This window comes from Carassius auratus, unplaced genomic scaffold, assembly GCF_003368295.1.
Source record: "Carassius auratus strain Wakin unplaced genomic scaffold, ASM336829v1 scaf_tig00215406, whole genome shotgun sequence".
NCBI classification, from domain to species: Eukaryota; Metazoa; Chordata; class Actinopteri; order Cypriniformes; family Cyprinidae; genus Carassius; species Carassius auratus.
This window is the reverse complement of record NW_020528072.1, coordinates 344,583-364,477: the sequence shown is the minus strand read 5'-3', so window position 1 is coordinate 364,477 and position 19,895 is coordinate 344,583. Positions and strand designations below refer to the sequence as shown.

Below are 19,895 nucleotides of genomic sequence, written 5' to 3'. Positions count from 1 at the left end.
AAGTGCCTTTCTTATTGAAGTTCTGAAAGGTGAAATCTTACCATCAAATTAGAAAAGAGTGTATTTTATCTAAACTTCAACCACCAGTATTAGAAAAAAGTACTACATTTTCCATTTTAGTTAAACCTAGTTATACAAATACCCACATTCATCAGTTTATTCACAAAAGTATTGACACACAAAGCCAAAGTCAAAACTCGGGTAGGTAGATACTGCGATTTACTTGTGACAGAACCAACCCAGACTCACTGGACATACCTGCCTGTGGTGACATTTCTGCAAAATATTGTGTTGCTTCTTACATGTTTCACAACACCTTCAAAGTGAAATGTCCTACACTAAACCTTACCCTTAAACCTAGCCAATAGTGTAAAAAAGATCAACTGTAAGATAAAAACATGTATTCTGAAGCAACCATGCAATTTTAGTTTGCTTGGAACTTGTACCAAGGCACTCCACATTGCAAGTTCAATGAAGTACCAGGTGAGCAAACAAGCAAGTTTACTATATTAGAAAAGCCAAACATAAGGAGCGGATTAAGTTATGCAAACATAACAAATTGTTTATTTACTATTTATTCGCTATGGTAAAAATGTTTTTAGGTCATGCAAGGAATCAAGCTGAAATAAGTCATGACTAATTGATAATCTACCCCATAATCATAATTTGTGTAAAAAAAGTAATACAAATTGTTGCGGTTTTACTGCCACCAGTAGCTGGGTTTCCATCACTCTGCTTTAATGTACTTTTTGAAGAATCGCTTCAGAATCGAGTGATGGAAACACTGAATTTCAAATAAAAATTCCTTAATTTCGCGAAAAAGTTTTTACGCTCACTTTAAGTGACTGCGGAAAAGGGTAAATGCGAACAATGGGAGACGGAAATGCATTTTGCGGATGAATTCCTCCAATGTTGGTATGGTGTGTTTTCAGAGTTCTGAAACATATTTAGAAAGAGGCACATATTTCTAATGAGCCTAGTTTGGATAGAACCCATGTACACACTACAAAGATCATAAAATCTATGCCTGTAATATTAAAATATACTATCACTAAGAGCAGGATATTTGAATGATTCCAGTGTTCTCACAGCTGGACTGAATGACAATGTCAGGGCTGGCATTTATTGTTATCTCAGTGAAAACTTCTTCATGGTTTTGCTCAGGTCTTACAGGGATCATAAGCGATGCTAACATGTACTTGGCTCATTCCTACATTTGGAGATCTCCTGCAGAGTTTAGTGTTACTTGCAACCTGTCTGTATTTTTCAAGCGAATGTAAATACCTTGATTATCTTTCTTTAAGTTCAGAAGTTTATTTACAGTTAGAACTTAACTGTAGAGGAATGTAGATCTTAAGACCCTACCAAGCAGATGAACCATGAAGCATAATTCTGAGTACCTTGTTCAGAATCACAGCTGCATTGAAGACCCTCAGAAGTCTTTACCTTGCAGTAACTAACCTGGGATTTAAATCAAGAACCTTTTAGTCACAGGTTCAACATCACTCAATGCGCATCTGCAGCAGCTTTCATAGGACTATACTGTGCTTAAAATCACAATGTAAGATAGTATCAAAGGTGGATGTTTATTGCTACATGGAACAGTCATCTGTCAGCAGGAATTTACAAATCAAATCACCAGCATTCCAAGTCAACATCTCACAAAGAGATCATGACAACACCTGTGCTGAAAAGGGTGGTTTAGGTCCTTCAAACTACATCCAATGGAAGCCTCTAGGCTTTGTTTGGGACTCAAGGATGAACTGAGACATTGAAAGAGCCATTGTATTTAAAGAGATGTTCGTTTACAACAAGTGTCACCTTCACCTCACCTTTACAGGAAGACTTCAATCCATCAACCAAGCTCTGACAGCCCCCTGCACTGGTGTCAGGTGGCTGTCTCATATTGCATTCAGCACAAAGCTGAGTCGTGTTGAAAACAGAATGGGATCCAATTATACTTTAGATTAAAAAAACAAAACAAGCATTGCAATGATGAGGGGCGTCTTCTCAAAGATAAGTTCAAAAAAGGTTCCCTATCACTTCTCAGATTCCCTAATTTTGTTCTGCTACAGTTCTATGCAAAAAGTAAGTCAAAGGTCAAATGATCCTGCATAAATATATATCCAATGACACAAAGTCTGTGTATATTTGGAGTAACAATATACAAACTCTAAAGAGAAGAACTATTCTCAGAGATTTGTTGAATTGTTTGATTTGTTTGGACTGACCTCGCACAGATTGGAGCAAGGCCAGGATTGAGCTTCAGGTCTAAAGACAACAAAATAGGCATTCTGTTGCATTTTTGAATATCTCACAATTTCTAGCAGCTTTATTGGAATTCCTTTAATGGTGGAGCAGAGTCTTTGAGGACACTTGAGGACAACAAATGTGTATCCAATGAAAATACAGCGAACTTGTTCTAGTGAATGCCATTGAAGAACTCTCGCTGAACTTTGTTTGGAGCACGTATGTAACATCACAGAAGAAAGAAGACAGAACATTGCATCATGATCTTCCAATCTGGGCTTTGGACCAACATGTTAAACCAGTGTTGTTGCAATTGAGCTGTACAAAACAGTTTGTTACAGTATCTAAGCTTTAGGTTCCAGAAGAATTTCTCTAGAGGACTCTCCAGAATTAAGCAAACACTGGTTGATTTAATGTGAAATCCATGATCTGGATCAGTACTCCCTGGCCTCCTCTAGCTCATTCATGTAGATATCTTCCTGCGGGTTCTCGACACAAAGTAGACCATTATTGGGAGGCCGAACCAAATGAAAGCGGCTCCAGTCTCCTTTACACAGGATCCATGGAAGAATATCCACTTTGTAATGAAGTTCTGGCGAGAACTCCATACTGATGAGGTTGGGGGCTCCAGCCCCTTTGCCTCGAGTGATGAGCTTCATGTGATCATCGTAGCAGCAGTGCTGTGCAGCCAACGTGGGGCTGTCAAAGGAGAGCATCGAGCGAACACAGAACTTTGCAGAGGGCTTATAAATGTCCAGCCTCTCCTTTGGGCCGCTGGCGTCTTGCCAGCGAAAGGTCTTTTGTAACTTCCTATCAAAAATGTTGACAGTACTGTAGACCACCTCGGATGGGTAGATGCAAGGGCAGTTGGGTAATTCGGTCAGGACCTGGTGTAGGTATTTCTCGAGGAAGTCGTTCTTGCAATTCAGCCACTTCTCACAGCTGTCAACATCTACAGGGTAATCAGATCAATTTATTAACGTTGGCAAAAATGGTTAATATATAAAATATAATATACTTCATATTATGCCAGAATAAATTATTGAGAATAATGGCCTAACACGCAATAGGGGTTGTCTCAGTCTGCTGCCAAAACATAAAGATACAAAAGAATATGTGCTGCGGTCATGCTGAAACATGGCTGTTATGTACATTTATGTTCCATTGTAAAGAGATTAAAAAATAAAAAAACTTTATCCTGTTATGTTTTTAAACTACATTCATTTTTATTGTGGTTAAAAGAAAAGAGCTATTACATTCAATGTTCAATGCCAAAAGTAAGACCAACAAAAACAACAAAAAAACTCCAAAGCAAATACTGGGGTTTCTGGAAGAGGACTCTTTATTTTGTGGTCTCAGTAACACTCTCTGTGGAGCATTTGTGAAAAATTTGAATGTCATATCTTTTACAGTCTAACAGGGCTCCCACAGAGTTCCTCCTGCTGCAGTCTCAGAGGAGAAGTTTCTACAAAGATGCGGATTAAACAGGTTTTGAACTAGACATTAAGTTAAATGTACGCTAAGACAACAAATCTATAAACATTTCAAACAATAAAAGAACACACTAGAAGCATGAAAGGCAATTAACTGAAGCCTCCATTAAGAGATTCAGTAATGCAGTGTTGCAGATAGCAATGGCAATATAAATATGTAAATGGCAATATAAATATGTAAATGGCAATATAAATATGTAAATGGAAATAGTTTCACTAACAAGTCAGTGAAGTCATGGCCTAGTGGATAGAGCGTTTAAATCCTAACCCTAGGGTTGTGGGTTTGAGACTTGGGCTGGCAATCCCACTACTTAGGTGCCCTTGAGCAAGACACTGAACCCCCAACTGGGTGCCACAGCATAAATGGCTGCCCACTGCTCCGGGTGTGTGTGCACTTTGGATGGGATAAATGCAGAGCATGAATTTTGAGTATGGGTCACCATACTTGGCTGTATGTCACTTTCAAAAAAGTATAAAAAATTACATTGCTACTAACAGTTTTTGAACAGTGTAACCTGGCACTGTAAGGGGTTTTTGGACATGTGTTATGAAATACCTTCTTCTTTTTTTCTGAAATACCAAAAATGTTCACCCTAAACACATTTAAAAACTACTATGGCACCATCAGAATACTGAATTGCTGAATGACAACACCACATAAATACACAATCAAAACCAACCAACCTGTGCCAAAAAGCTCTGTGCTGTTTCCAACTTCATGAGGAGTAGGTTCTGTCACAGGAATTATGTCATCTGTAGATATAATAGAGAAAATTTTAAAATCAACATGAAATATTAAATAAAAACACAACATGATCTTAAAAACCCTCCTGAAAATAAAAATCTCAGTAAAAAACAAACCAAAAATCAAGACTAGTTCAGCTAGCACAATTAAGCACAATTCACTTAAATGTACAGACTTTCCTCCATGCATAGTGTGTATGGCTAGGCCAGGCTTAGTCTTCCCCTGGCCACAGGTCTGAAATTAAAGGGCTGTCGTGAAGGAAATGAAAATAAAATGGAAAATGTTGATTTAGATCTGAATGAATTTAGATCTTTTCATTCTGGATATTTATTTTTACATGTTTACAGCATTGTGCATAATACCCAATCAAACACGATTCTGTTGAGCTTATGAACACAATGGCCAATCAGAGGCATCCGGGTGAAACGTTTTATTTAGTGCACGTGCGCTCACTGACAGAATCCTGCCCTTTTGTAAATTCTCATCATAAACAACAAAGTACAGATATGCATACAGCATAAAAGATTCATTATACAGTGTCAATAACCTCACTGATCATAATGTGATTGTTTAAGTGTTTTTAGTGCTTAAACTCGAGCTAGACTTAACAGACATAATGTGATGTTATTTGATAATGTGCATGTTTTTTGCTCACTTTCTGTATATAATTGATTCACTGTTTGAATAACTGTGGAAATTAAAGCGTTCTAAATAGCAACTTAAAATGTTTTTGTTTTGTTTTTTAATTAAACTGTGATCACGTTAAATACAAATGCAGTCATATTAAAATATTTTATGGCGTGACACTTATATCTGGTACTTGCCTAAAAAGAAGGGTTTATGATGTGCATACAGTTTACATAGATTACACAAACATTAGGCTAATTTTAGTCTTAGCCTGGAGTTGGTTAACGTTACACCTATGCCACCATGGCTAAAATAGTTAAACTGGTCTGCCAGCAACAATGAGTTTAACCTGTTCCACATCCAGGGGTCTAAAGTCAGATTTTTCATCCCCTTCTCAAAACTACACCATCTATCTGAAAAAAGCATCATTTCTCTTTTGGCATTCAAAAATAGCAGTGTATCTTAGATTGAACATACTTCATTATAGCAAGGTCGCCGTGATTTTGCCAAGTAAGCATGTTTTAACATCTTCTAATGATCCTGGATCAACATTATTGTCCAAAAATATAGACTTAACCCAATCCCTACCCCTAAACCTAACCCTACCCATAATTTATTCCCAAAATCAGTGGGAAATTATAGCTGATTAACAAAGCTGTAGAAGCACCTAACTCTGGTTGTAAGCCTAAAACAGATATTTTCTGAAAAGTAATATCTCAATTCTGATTGGTTGATTGGAATGTTGTTCCAGGATCAACAAGGATGTTGATCCAGGAACATGTTGTACTTGGTGAAATCACACTCGCCTTATACCAAATAAATGTTTTTGTGTGTGTGTGTGTGTGTATGTGTAATGCACGTTTTTGTGGCAGGTTGTGGACCGCCCTGTATCAGGGGCTTTTAAACTGAAAGCCCTCATTGAGCTGCGATACTGAAGCCAAGTAAACGCCTGCTGCTCTCAAAGAGCGGTTTTATAGTGTATACAGTAAACACACAGAAGGCCAGACTTCTTCTTTTCTAACACGAGCCTGGTGTCCCTGGTGTTTGTTCAACTTCTGCATGCCTGACAGGGATGAATGAGAGGCATTAGTGAAGTTTTCCATCACTATCAGCATAATTAGGAGTCGGATGGAATTAAGATCAAGATCAGTAGTGGGTAGTGAAGTGCATTGTTGGGTTGCAAAGGCCTGAGTATAAGTGACAGCACTGACAGTCTCACCGGGACAACGCTCTAAATCACATGTCCGTGATTCTGTGGCAGTGCAGGCATAGCCACATGAACGAATCCTCTTTTGATTTCCATGTCCACAGGTGACACTGCAAGGTGACCAGTCGCTCCATTCTTCCTCCTCATATTCTGTAGATAAAAACAAAATAATGAGTGTAGGAAATCTTTGAGAAAAAAGGAAGACCTTTTCTACAGTATAAATTGAATCTAACGAATTCCTCACACAGCATGTGGGAATGTTATGCAATGCAGGTCAAACCACAAATGAGTTGGGATTAATGGTAAAGGAATTTCTTTACTCTACACAAGCTTCTTCAAGTGAAATCTTCAACTAAAATACCTTAACTCAGTTCTAGTACTGAGGTTACGCCTTTAACTTCAATCTGCGTGCATCTGAACTCCAACATACTGGGACTGACATAGAAGGAAGTCCTTAAACAACCAAGATGGTAAGTGCATCTCTCTGTTGTTTGCGTAAGAAATCTAATGATGCGCAACTAAATTAATATTGCGTATTTCTCTGTAAAATATAATCTCTCTAATGAACAAAATGTGGGCCTTTCTGGCAGGCCAGGCTTGCTTTTTTTGGTAATAAATATGTCAGAGGCAAAGTCGGCCGATTACAGCTGTGAGAACTGAGCCAATACAAACACTTCAGCAGGAAGGCAAGGCCTAATAGCTTAGACGCTTTCCAACAATGCTCTCTTTCCACCACCATGCTAAAGAGATTAAAGTTTCAGAGCACTCCATGGCGGTAGTGATGGAGAGAAATAAGTGCACGGTTTCCTCTGTGATGTATTTTGGCTGCATTGTTGTTGGTTACCAGGTGTTTTTGCTAATTCAGGGTCCACATTTGGATGATGAAGACGCCCACTCATACTATCACAGCAAAGAAGACACTAACTTCAAACTCAAATAAGAAATACCGACTTTATTTGGTGTAGCGTAATTGAGCTTGGTAGCCCCCAACAGGATAAAATCTGCACAAAATTGTATATTAAACCTCATATAATGTTTTGATACTGTGTTGTGTCTCACAATGTCACTGTTTTGCAGTGACAACATGACCAGACATCCATTATTCATTTCCAATTAGAGATACACAAGCGATCAAGACCACCCAAACTGAATCGCTTTATATTTGCTGTCAAAGAACCTTGTTTATACCAACTAAAATCTCATAGGCGCTGTAATAATTTACTATATGGTAAATAATTTCATAAAGGCAGTTGAGAGCAAAAAATGACTAAAGCTATAACATTCTACCAAGCTGTTGCTGAACATGGCCCGCCTGTAATTCTGTGGCTCACCATAATTGCAGAAAAGCGCTTCATTACTGTACGCCTCTAGAGCAGACCACATCATTAATAATGTGGCTCATTTGCCCTTCTCCGTTCCCCATTCAGGCTTGTTTGTACACAACACATCCTACTCTAAGTACACTCATTAGGACTATTTTAGAGCAGGGGATCCATTGGGGCAGCAGAGAGAAGCGGGTTTGGTTTCGTACCCACATCCTCAGAGGCTCTCCTGCTCACACAGACACAGCGAGCATGCTGCAATTGCTTCTTTTTTGGCTGGTTGTTGGATTTAACCGCACACCACCAATGCACTTTCTCTCTAATGAAGCTGACAGAACATGGTGGAACACAACCTCAATGGAGGATCACCCTGAAAGTCAGTGACAGATGGAGATGAAAAATGCCCTTGTGAAATAAAGCTGGTTAAAGGATAAATGTAAATTCTGGTTTTAAAGCCACTGCAGCATAAGTTTTTTTTGCTTTTATGTGCTGTTCGAAATTTCTGCTAGTCCTGCTTACTTTGCAGACACTAGTGTTAGTATAGTAAGCAGGGCTGATAGATCTAAAAAAAAAAAAAAATGTTAAAAAGTCCAGTTACAAATAATCAAGACAGGTTTATCACAGGTTTTGCACTAAATAAACACAATAATGAAGAAAGACATTATTCATTTACTCGCATATGCACCAATATAAAACAAAATGAACACAACACAGTTTTTGCCAATTAAGTTTAAAGAGCCACTTTTAACACCACAGTTGTGCTTGATACCATCACTAAATTGTAAACATTTTGAAAATAAATAAATAAATATACATATTACAATATATTGTAATACACATTACCAAGCTGTTTGTGGAAACTATGACACATTATTCTGTTCAAAACAAGTTCAAAACAACCTAATTTATTTAAAACTGAAAAAAAGACTGACATTTTTGACCAGTTTAATATTAAAATTAATTTAATATTAATATTAAAATACAATTTAAATGTACTATTATTATTATTATTATTAATCTTTCTTCAAGTGAACAATAGTCTGAACAGTAATCTCATGAGATAGGATTAAACTCTACATGTTTGGAAACAGTCATTGGAAACAGAAATAAACAGTCATTATTTCATTCATTAATTGGCAGAAAAATTACCCAAAACCGCTTTGAGTACACTATTATACTTCCTAGCACTTTGATGTTGTTTGCCAATTTTTTTTAAATGTCTTACACATAAAAGAGTGACTGAATGCTTTAACAACGTCCTCAGGCATGCAGTGTATATAACTTCGGTGTGAAAAAATGGAAACGACAGACAAAACAAAAGCAGAAAAACACTTCCATTCCAAAGCCTGAGAACTGCCATGAATTCCAGAAAGGACTCAAAGGGCTAGGCTGTGTGAATCATACCACAGCCCCAGTCATGGGATGAAAACACAGCAGACGCTTTCTTTGTCAGCCCAAGCATGCCGGCCCTTCTTTCAATCTACTGTCTAATTGAACACAAATATTAGTTGTTTAGCCAGTGAAGAGCCCCATGCTGCTCTTAGCAAGCGCCGGGGCCCAGGTTTCAAACAGCCACGTTGTCCGAGCACTGGTTTCAACTTCAAAGGAAGGACACACAAAGCTGATGCTCAAGCCCGCTGTCACTAACATGAACCAGACGTAGCATTGAGTTTCCTGGTGCAATCCCTTATTCAATATTTTTGACTATGATCTTTTTTTCACCATATACTTTGAGAAGGTTCAGCGCACTTGATGATAGATTGTGGTCAGCTTTTTAAAATGGTATTTCAGCGCTACAGTCTGCACCGTATGTAAACTTTTTGAAGTAATGATCTGCTTAACCGACAAAGAAGCAGTCTAGTGGTGAGATAACATGCGTAACCACAACTAATATTGTGATAATGTGCTAGGACACACATCACTGGGTCACCTTTCACCGTTTACTGTTGATAGGCATCTAGAGAAAGTCTCGGGAATTGGTGACAGAATGCACGTTTATGTAGCAGTTCTTGAGTGCAACCCTTAAAACATAAATCATAATGTCAAGTCCTAAAGAGGAGGCTGGGGCCCGCATTGCTGAGGAAATCAGCTAGGCATACGTGCTCCGGCGTTCCAAGAAGCCCCAACATGAGCACTGATACTTCTGATAACAAGGCTGAAGAAAAACAAAAACTAAAAACTCAGGGTTTCCAATTACACAGTTGAAAAAAAAAAAACATCAAAGCATTTTAATTCAGGACAATTATTATGATTTTTCTTTCACTTTTGCACAGCAATTGGGATGTGTCCAAACTCTAACTGGCAAAAACTACCCATGCTTACCATAATTGTCCATGGAGTCCCAGTCCTTCCATCGTCTGTTCCAGTCTGCACCCACTCCACTCAACAGGGAATCTTCTCCCTCATAACTGGGGTCCTCCCCATTCTCCTCCAGACTCCCTTGCCCAGGACTTTCTTGACTGGAGTCGTGATATTCCCAGAACAGCGGCCAGAAGAGCTTTTTATGGCCCAGCCACTCTTCTGAGCTCAAGGACCAGTCATTCATGCTCTCCTTGGCAAGGTCCATCTCAATCTCCATCTGTGGGTTGTCCACAACCTCAATGGTAACCTAATAGAGAGATACAAGTTGATATCAGAAAGTCCTACAAAACATTATAACCAGTTTGTTGCGGGTTCAAGATGGACAACCAGCCCAAACAAGCCTGACCAAATTAGATTATATACAGTATATATGCTATATATAATAATTATAAATATTTACTACATTTAAAAGGTAACTCTACCACCCCTTGGTACTGTGGTTTGTTATAGCTGTGCATTCAAGTTAAGTATGTTCAAAGTTCAAATTTGTTTATTTCAAAGGATGTTTTGAGGTGACAGATTTGTTCTTTGCATGCTTGGACTCGTAGTGCCCGAGTCAGGCAGACCTGAAAACGATAGCAAGTGTTCCAGCAGGCCGAGACAAAGGACTGGTTGTTTATTTCCCCTACAGCAAAACAATCTGATGGCTGCTGCAGCTGTTTATAAAGGCACGGAGCAGTTTAGAGCGGGTGATTACGCTACTGTAACTGCACTGTTTACAACAGTCGGCCTCCAGCTCCTCCTTGAACTAATCATGACTGTGTTCTACTTTCAAAGAAGACAAGACGTCATTTTTAAAGACAAAAAAGATCCTAGGTTTAGATGACTGGAGGTCCATTAAATGGCAAATTTAAGTTTAATGGCAAAACGGATGTAAAAGAAAACACTGCTGCATTTCAAATTTGCTGCCACTAGGAATGGTGAGTCATAAAAAAAGAAGATAACATTAGATATACCAGCTCAAAAAATTAAAGTGTTAAGTACAAACTGACGACTTAAAATCATAATGTTTACCACATTACCTGCTAAATGCAGCAACTCATATATTTACATTAGCAGCCACCATATAGGAGACACATAAAAAAATAGCTTTTTCAAAAATGCATGGAAGATGGATCCATCCCAGTTGGAAGACTCTTGAATTTTACTTATTATAAAAGTCAGTTTGCTTACCAGTGATCTCCTGTGTATTTTTTCCCTTAAGTTTAACTTTGTTTCCTCTCAGGTCCACTTACACACATAAACTTCATAACAGTACTAAAAATATAAAAATTCCTTCTTTACTGGTGTTGTAAAAACATTTAAAGATTGGGATCTGCTCTTGGAGGGAGCATTAAAAGTGCCTGTAAAAATAATACTGTTGCCTTTCACCTTTTGGATTTTCTCGGGATTTCTTTTTGGTACACTGTGCAGAAGTTTGAGCGGCATGGCTGAAATGAGCTACACCAGAAAAAAGGTCGTGCTTGGGGTAATTTAAGAGGCCTTTCCGGTTTAGAAGCAGTTATGCCATGACCAGCAACAACACAGAAACCTGAAGTCCCTACTGCAATCACAGCACCAATAACAGTGAAACAATGAGTGCATAGGTTAATTACATACACCACAAACTGTTGCCAAGTCAAATCAATCCATTACCCTGCTCATTATACAATGATTGATTTCACCCTAAGGAAATAATGACAAGGTTTTGGGAACAGCGAGATTTTAAACATATCTGGAATAACAAACTACCCTCATAATATTAACAACTGTCTTTAGAAGAACTAATGCCAAGATATACAGACATACAACAAAAGAAACTTAAGACCCACAAAACACGAAATCACACTGTATTACTTCTTCAAAAGCATTTACTGTATATACAGGAAGAAACTTGATACTGAGGCAATCAAAATGACAATAAGGTGAGACTGGGACTGCTCTTACTTGAATGTTTGGGTTCTGGGAGCCCAGGTCTGCATTGGCAAGGTCAGGGAAGTTCTTCAGGTCTAAAATGAAGGGTTCTTCTTCTTCCTGTGGAGCAGGTTTGGGAAGGTCTCCCTCTGAGTGAATCTGCGACCATCTCCTCTTATGACGGCGGGGCAAAGGTGGCTCACTCCTCAACTGGTTCTTCCGATGAATGTCCAGCAGTGCCTGTCTGACATCTTTGGAGTCACCGTGACCTCTGACCTGGGAAGTGCACACAAAGTATCCTATGGTGATCTGACCAGCTTTATTTAGATGAAAGCATCCTTATGTATAAAGCTCCCAGAAAGGACCAAAGATAAATACCTCTGAGAAATTCCGTCATGCAGATAAAGATGGTTAGAGGATCAGTCTTAGTTTAACACCATATCAAATCTATAAAGCTGTGACCTTATGGTCCATACGAAATAAGATGTCTGGGTTTCAAATAAACCCATCTGGAGTGAAATGTCTAGCATGTGACAGCATATCAGGTGGATTTTGGAACAGGATTAGTAGAAATCATGGGAATAATTTAAGACCTCTCTTTTGCTTTAATGATCCAGGAAAAGGCTGTTTCCCAGAACTTTGGAAGACTTTGTCAGTCTCTTTTAAGGTTTCGGATACAAAAAGTGCTCTTCGTGTTTTTTGATTTCCATGCTGCATATCTTTCAATGGATGCTTCATTGAGTTACCATTAGCAACATAACAAAACAGACATCAGAGAAACATCAACAAGGAAGAGGAATTGCACGCTTATTTCTGCTGCTCGCTCTTTCTCACTAAGTCTGAGACAGTCATGGCTCACTCTCTTGACAGCTGTTTGACATTACGAGTATGGCTGCATTCAACGGATGGAGGGACTATGAATTCCTGGAGGAAGACTCAGGAGTCAGGACAGTGCATGCAGGTAAATGATTACACATTAAGGGATATTTATCTCTTTCATCTGGTTTACTTTAATATGGAGACATACAGTCTGTGGTGGTACAAAGAAAGGCTTCCTGCTGTCCACAAACCATGACAATACTCTAAAGCTCTTTGTTCCTTGTTACCAATCATGTCAACAAGGCTTAAGCCTCAAAAATGAGGCAGATGATGGTGTTTTTTTCTTTTCTTTTTTAAATATCAAGGCATTTTTTAAGTGCTTATTTGATTTATTAAATGTAAAATATTACTGTAATCCTTTAATGTCCTCAGACTAATTATTATTCACAAAATTGACCTTAAATAATATATATATATATATATATAATATATATATATATATATATATATATATATATATATATATATATATATATATATATATATATATGGTAACACTTTATAATAACTGCATGCTATTAATCATTAGTTAAGCATTAGGAAACAGTTAATTCATCATTTATAAAGCATTAATAGACATTTATAAGCAGTTTATAAATACAGATATAAATGCTTTATACCTGTTTTAAAAGCATATCTATAATGTATTTAATAATTGTTTTTTCATACTTTATCAATGATCAATTTATCATTTCTAAATTAAGTATAGCATTATTTACACACTAGTTATTAAGGAGTTGTCAGTGGTTCATAAGATCACTTAGAAATTGTAAGTAAATGATTAATAAACTATTTAAATGTGCATTCATACATCTTTTTATTCAGACAGTAATAGTTACTTATAGTGTTAATAAATTGTTTATTAACTTGTATTTCTACTGTAATTCAGGGTTAATTCAGGTAGTTATAAAACATATGTAGTTGTAAGTTAACTATTTTTGTGAGCTCATCTAAAGTGAGGACTATTTATGCCTTATAAAGCTTTTACAAATGAGATTTAAAGGCTGTTAATATTTCTATGTTCTGTATCACTGTGTTGTGTTTGTTTCTGTTTTTTGTTTATGAGATAACTGAGCCTTTAAATATCCTTTATAAATGCTTTACAAGGCATAACTAGTCCTCACTTTAGATGAGCTCACATAAATATTTAACTGACCACTACTAAATGCTTTATAACTACCCGAATTTACTACATTTCTTGTGATCTTATGAATCACTGGCAACTCCTAAATAACTGGTTTGTAAATAATGCTATACTTAATTGAGAAAATGAAATTACACATTATAGATATGCTTTTAAATCAAGAATAAAGCATTTATATCTGTATTTATAAACTGATTATTACTGTCTATTAATGCTTTATAAATTATGAATGATCTGTTTACTAATGCTTAATTAATGATTAATAGTGTGCAGTTATTATAAAGTGTTACCATATATATATATACATTTCTCTGCACACACATTGTGCAAACAAAACAAACATTGTTTTCTTTTTCTTAATATACACTGATGAATTGTGCAGAATCAGACCAGGCACATTTAAATGTTCTAAGTAAATATTATAAATGCTCATGTTGTCTTTAGTTTCATGCACTCTCCAACATGCAATAAGCGCCAGATGAAACTCAATTTAGACTTTACATTTTGGGTCATGCTGCGCTTCAAAGAGTTCTTGAGGAGGCCCTCTCTCGTCTATAAGCCAGAGTCTTCAAAAGAACAGCAACACACACAAGCATAAATCAGAAAGCAAGAGACACATATGTCCTCATCATGACCACATCATTCTGCAGGCATTCTCTCTATCTCCCTTACTTTCAAATGTCCACCTTGGTGCATTTCAGCATGTGGTATTCCTGCTCTTCCTCATCTAGAGACTCAGTTTGATGTTCTGTGTTCCCTTCTGATGCCGTAGAGAGGGGGGAGTTGAGTCTGTCTGATCAAAGCCTCTCTCTACTGATCATTCGTGGCCTGCCTTGTCTCACTTCACTGCTTGAGTGTCTCTCCCACACGCAAAACAGATGTCCTCTGCTCCAGACGATAAACTTCACCCTGGCTCTAATGAAGTTCATTATCACAGGGGGTTGGGAGGAGGAAAGGAAACTACTTGAATGATCCTTAAACAATTATTAATGTCCAAACGACAAACGTTTCGATTTAAATTCAGTATTTTTATGATTTTCATTGGAATTTGTTCAACAGAGGGACCATTACTAGTTTATTGACTCGCTAAACCGTGAGTCATTTTACAGAAACGTCTGATTGAACTGAAATGAGACAGAGAATGAAAACTACACTACTACAGTGTGTCTCGACTTTCTTGAGACTTAAATCTGTTAATTTACTGACTGGTTGTGACAACATCTAATTTAAGGTAACATAATTTTGTTGTATATGAATGAATGTACTGGCCATTTTACTCCCCATGCTGTATTATTTGGCATTTCATGTCTGATGTGAAGGGCCTTTAGAAGATAGTAAACATCAAGGCAGCTTACTAGGGTTTGAAGCAGAACGTGTCAGCTAAATGAATCTCTAGGAAGTACACAGTGGGAGTACAGTTGGGAACTACTGTCCATTTTTTACAGTCCTGTGGAAACCAATGAGACGTTACCATCCACAAAGTTTTCGTTGCCTGCCTGGTCTGAGCTGAAGGATTCTGAGTGTTTCCTCACTTTGTGCGCCTTCCAGAGAGCTTTCATACTGTTCCCTTCAATCATTCTATAATCAAACCTCTGAGAAAAAGTAATGCCAAGATAAGCTCCTCACTCAGCATTGCCATTTGTGTTAAACTCTTTCTTTACATGGGTGAAACTGCTTACCCACCAGCTGAGACGAAAAGGATGGCTATGTTTTCATTTGAGTTCTACAGGTAAATACAAGAAAAAAAAACTTTCCTGTGTTGCAAAGCGGCTCGCAACAACCAAGTCCCTGGAGCCAGAATTCCTGACTCTCCACAAAGAGGGCCAACAGAAACAGAAGAGGCAAGACAGCAAGGCCACTCGTGAGCAGAGTGACATGGTAAGGATGGAATCCTGCCCAGATCCTAGCAGAGACGATCACTGTCCTCATGCCTTTATGTTGTTCTTTCTCTATTTTTTTTTCTTCCAGCATACCACCATGTTACAATCTGATTCTCTTGGCATGCCTCAACAGCATCAGTGTACCATGTGTTATCTTCTCTCCTCACAAACAGTTATTTTGTTTTATAGGACGTGCCATCTGGACGGGCGCGGAGACCTAAGAGAATAAATGAATACGCCTCTGCCAAAATAAATACCTCACACACACACACACACACACACACGTGGTCTGGGGATGCTTTGAGCTGAATATGCTGGAGCCGAGGTGCCAACAAAACAAGGGCATCAGGGCACCGAAGCTGGAGAGGGAACAGAGTCCCAAAGCACATGAAACATTCAGAGTCTGATTTCCCCAACACCCTCACAAAGCATTACCTTTGACCGCTTAGAAAGAAAGCAAATGGGACGCATTAGCGACGGAAAACTGAGCGGCTTGTTCATAATTCAATAAAATGGATGGATTTGATTATTCTCTTCCAAAAAAGAGGGAAAAGCAATTTTTTTCTTCGAGCCAAGGATTAGTCACACTGTCAGAAGTACTTATTCCTAGTTAGTGTGTCATGCATTTACAACTATAGAAGCTCATTTCTGCTTCAGTGTGAAAAAATAAAAAAAAGGTAATTGTGGCCTTAATTTGTTTCTCTTCATTGTGACTTTATTTTTGAATTCGTGACTTTATATTCCACAACTGCAAAATACAGTGGCTCACAACTGCAACTTTCCTTATAATTGCAACTTTGTTTCTCAAAATTGTGACTATTTCTTAGAATTGATTTTTTTTTTTTTTTTTTTACATTATTTCTTAAAATTGTTAGTTATCATCCCAGAATTTTGAATTACATCACAATTGCAACGTTGTTTCTCACAGTTGATGTTGCATGTTTTACATTGTAAACTTCATACTTTGTCTTATGATTGCATTTTTATTTTATATTTATATCTCACAATCTGACTTAATAATTATTATATTTTTATTATTTTTTTACTTTAATCACTTGTGCCAATATTTTTTATTATTTTTTTTAAGGGCAGAAATGTGCTTACATGCAAAACACTTTTCTGTGCAGCAAGTGAACCTCAAGGTTATAGCGCCTCGATTGACATATCCCACACAGATCGATGTCTGGCTTCTCTCAGACGGCTTGTGTCAAAAACTCTTCATTTACGTCACGTAGTTTAAGCCTCATTAATCACATACCACTACAATTCCTGTTGACACTTGATACCAAATGTTCCAGTAGCACTGTACATCTTCATACGAACTCTATTAATGATATAAACTGGAAAAAAGGCAGATTGGAAACGTATCTTTTCTTTTACAAGCTTCAGATGTTTATAATCAGATCTCGGTGCTGCACAACATGTTTTGTAGGGCCAAGATCTGAAAAATGGTTGTACTCAGCAACATGCAGGCACATTATTAAATCTATTTCTACTTTCAAGCTGGTATGTGTGTGTTCTGGTGGTTTTTGTGAAATATTATCTGGTGTTTCTTCATTAAATTCTGAATATAGCTTCTACCAAGGCATTCGCCATATACTTTCAAACAGATTATGGTTTACAGTTTCAGCTTAACCTCAATTAGAGCACTGGACATTTGAGAGCTTTCCGCACCCGAGTCATCCGGCACAATGCTAAGAAAAAGCAACATAAGCTTCCAAGAGGGGCTCAAGAATTTGGCGCCATTTGTGGAATTGGTGTCTGCTTGGGCTTGAGGAGAGGAAGTGCCCTGTGATTATTGGGCTTATCAATTATAGCACCAAGGCCGCTGAACTCCTATGAGATTTCTCTGAGCATGGCGTATCGGATTCCAGCTGGCTGTTTTGATTAGTAAGTGTCAGTTTTTTTTGTGTGAAGAAAATACATCCTGTTGCGTAGGGGAAACAATGGCCCTCCCATGTCTGCATGAACCCCAGTGGCTACTTTAATAAAAACATCTTTCCCAATTGGCTTAAAAGGTGGGGGAGACGTGATGTTTTCACACAGCGCACAATGTGCTTTCTGTCAGGTCTTCGCACCCTTGATGTGTTCTTAACCCCCTTCTCAGGTAATGCATAGTGAGTCGATTATCTACTATATAGATTTATTCATGTGTACATGCAAGAGGGGCCTTAGTTTTACATCTAGGATAGTGGACTTCTTTTCAGAGCGGAAATGACTATTAAAATTCAGTCTGGGATAGGTTTGCATTTCCTCTCTGTGTTAACACTCCATAAAGCTGATTCATGAAAAAAAAGTCCCAGCATAGCCCTGGATTCAATGTGACCTCACTTCTCGGCTGAAGGAGAAATGAATTAATTAAATACCCAAAACAACCCATGAACATTAAACTGTGGTTAATCATTTAACAGATGGGGCAAATTAACCACCCTGCCATTCCAAGCATTAAGCACACTTTAACTGGAAACTGTATTTTCAGTGTGTTTGACCTCTAATAAACATCACCTTGGTTAATATGATATGACATGGAATAAAAAGATTCATACCTGTCTGATACCTGCTGCTCTATGAAAACTCATTTGAATTCAGTGCGTTCTGCAGCATAGTAAAGCAGACTAGTTGTCACAATGAATATCAAATCACTGTTTTAGTCAACAAATATTGTATCCTTTTGAACATATGATAATTGTATGACACATATGTTTGTCTTGAAAAAACGGTTCTCCTTTCAGTTAAAATATATAGAAATATAGATAAAACACACATTTGTTTGTCATTAACATTGCCATGTGCCTGCAGATGAAAGGTCTAAAAGGTCTAAAGGTTTTGTGTTTCATTCCAAAATGACATTAGCATTTATTTGGGATTTTCTGACTAATTAATTTAATCAGTAGGAATTCAAAGTTTTTTTTTACAACTCTGTTGTTGCTTTAAAATAAAATGTCAAAAAAATAGCTAATGAATCATTAATTACTGATGAAATCCTACCTCTAGAGATGCTTCACTCTTGCTCTTGATGTGATTTGCTTTTCGTCTTTTTGCAGGGAACCCCTTCACCAACAGTAGACAAAGTGTCAAGAAAACTGCCCACCCTAAAGCTCGACTTCGAATCAGCATGACTTCGTAAAAAAATATAATAAGGGCAGTTTTTACTATGATTTTGCAATCGTGCACCACTTTTGATGAGTTTCTATGTTCGGCACTCAACCCTCTTCAGTTCCAAGGTTCTGTATGCCCATCCCTCATATAAAACCAATCCATCTAAAACGTCAGAAATGCATTAGGCATTCAACATGTAAAGCAAATTCTCAGTGAGCAACAGAACAACCCTCATGTCCGCGTGTCCCTCAGATCTTCTAAATCTGAGAGGTTCTTGGTCTCCAAACGCATTTCAGCGGTTCCCAAACATTAATATTCCTCTTTCAAGTGTGGTGAGTTTGCCTCTATCCAGTGGAAATAAATGAAGAACAGTCTCGCTTGAGTGTGGATAGCTCCTCAAACACGCACTGAGCAACTGAAGGTCCAAGACGATGAACGCAGCGCTAGTATGCGAATACAAGCTCTATGATGCGCTCCTGACTCGCGCACGCAGAAGTCTACATACACCTCATGCAGGTACTGTGGTGAAATGCCCTCAGTAGTTCACGCTGGAGGTGACATTCATCTCCCCCCGCTTGTGTGACGTCTCTGCATGGAGGAGGGGTTCATAAACCCCACAGTGACTGACTGACAATGAATGAACGACTGAAGCGTGAAATCTGGAGCTGCATGCGTGGGTTATAGCATCCTCATGAGATCCAGTAAAGAGAAAAGTTTTGGCTTATTTAAGGCATTATGTTTGGTCCATATTGTTTTTATATTTATTTTAGATTTATAGGATACACTACTGTAGAAATACTTATAGTCGGTGAGGATGCACTAAATTGATTTGAGTTATTTATTTGTTACAAAATATTTCTGTTTCAAATAAATGTTGAAAATAACGTTTCTCGTTTACAAAAAAAAAAAAAAAAAAAAAAAAAGAAGAAGAAAAAAAGTACCTGTTTTCTACATTGGTATTAACGAGAAATGTTTATTTAGCACCAAATCAGAAA

At 37.7% G+C, this 19,895-nt stretch overlaps 1 protein-coding gene across 1 annotated transcript; it reads right to left on the bottom strand.

The window, feature by feature from the left end:
- Nucleotides 1-1,567: 1,567 nt before the first annotated feature.
- Nucleotides 1,568-19,572, bottom strand: LOC113094527 (isthmin-2-like). Its single transcript, XM_026260106.1, has 6 exons — nucleotides 18,790-19,572; nucleotides 11,932-12,174; nucleotides 9,967-10,252; nucleotides 6,335-6,472; nucleotides 4,428-4,496; nucleotides 1,568-3,202 (listed from the first exon to the last, which is right to left on the bottom strand). The coding sequence occupies exons 1-6, from the start codon at nucleotides 18,916-18,918 to the stop codon at nucleotides 2,685-2,687; spliced, it is 1,383 nt and encodes a 460-aa protein (XP_026115891.1). The 5' UTR covers nucleotides 18,919-19,572; the 3' UTR covers nucleotides 1,568-2,684.
- Between the last annotated feature and the right edge of the window lie 323 nt (nucleotides 19,573-19,895).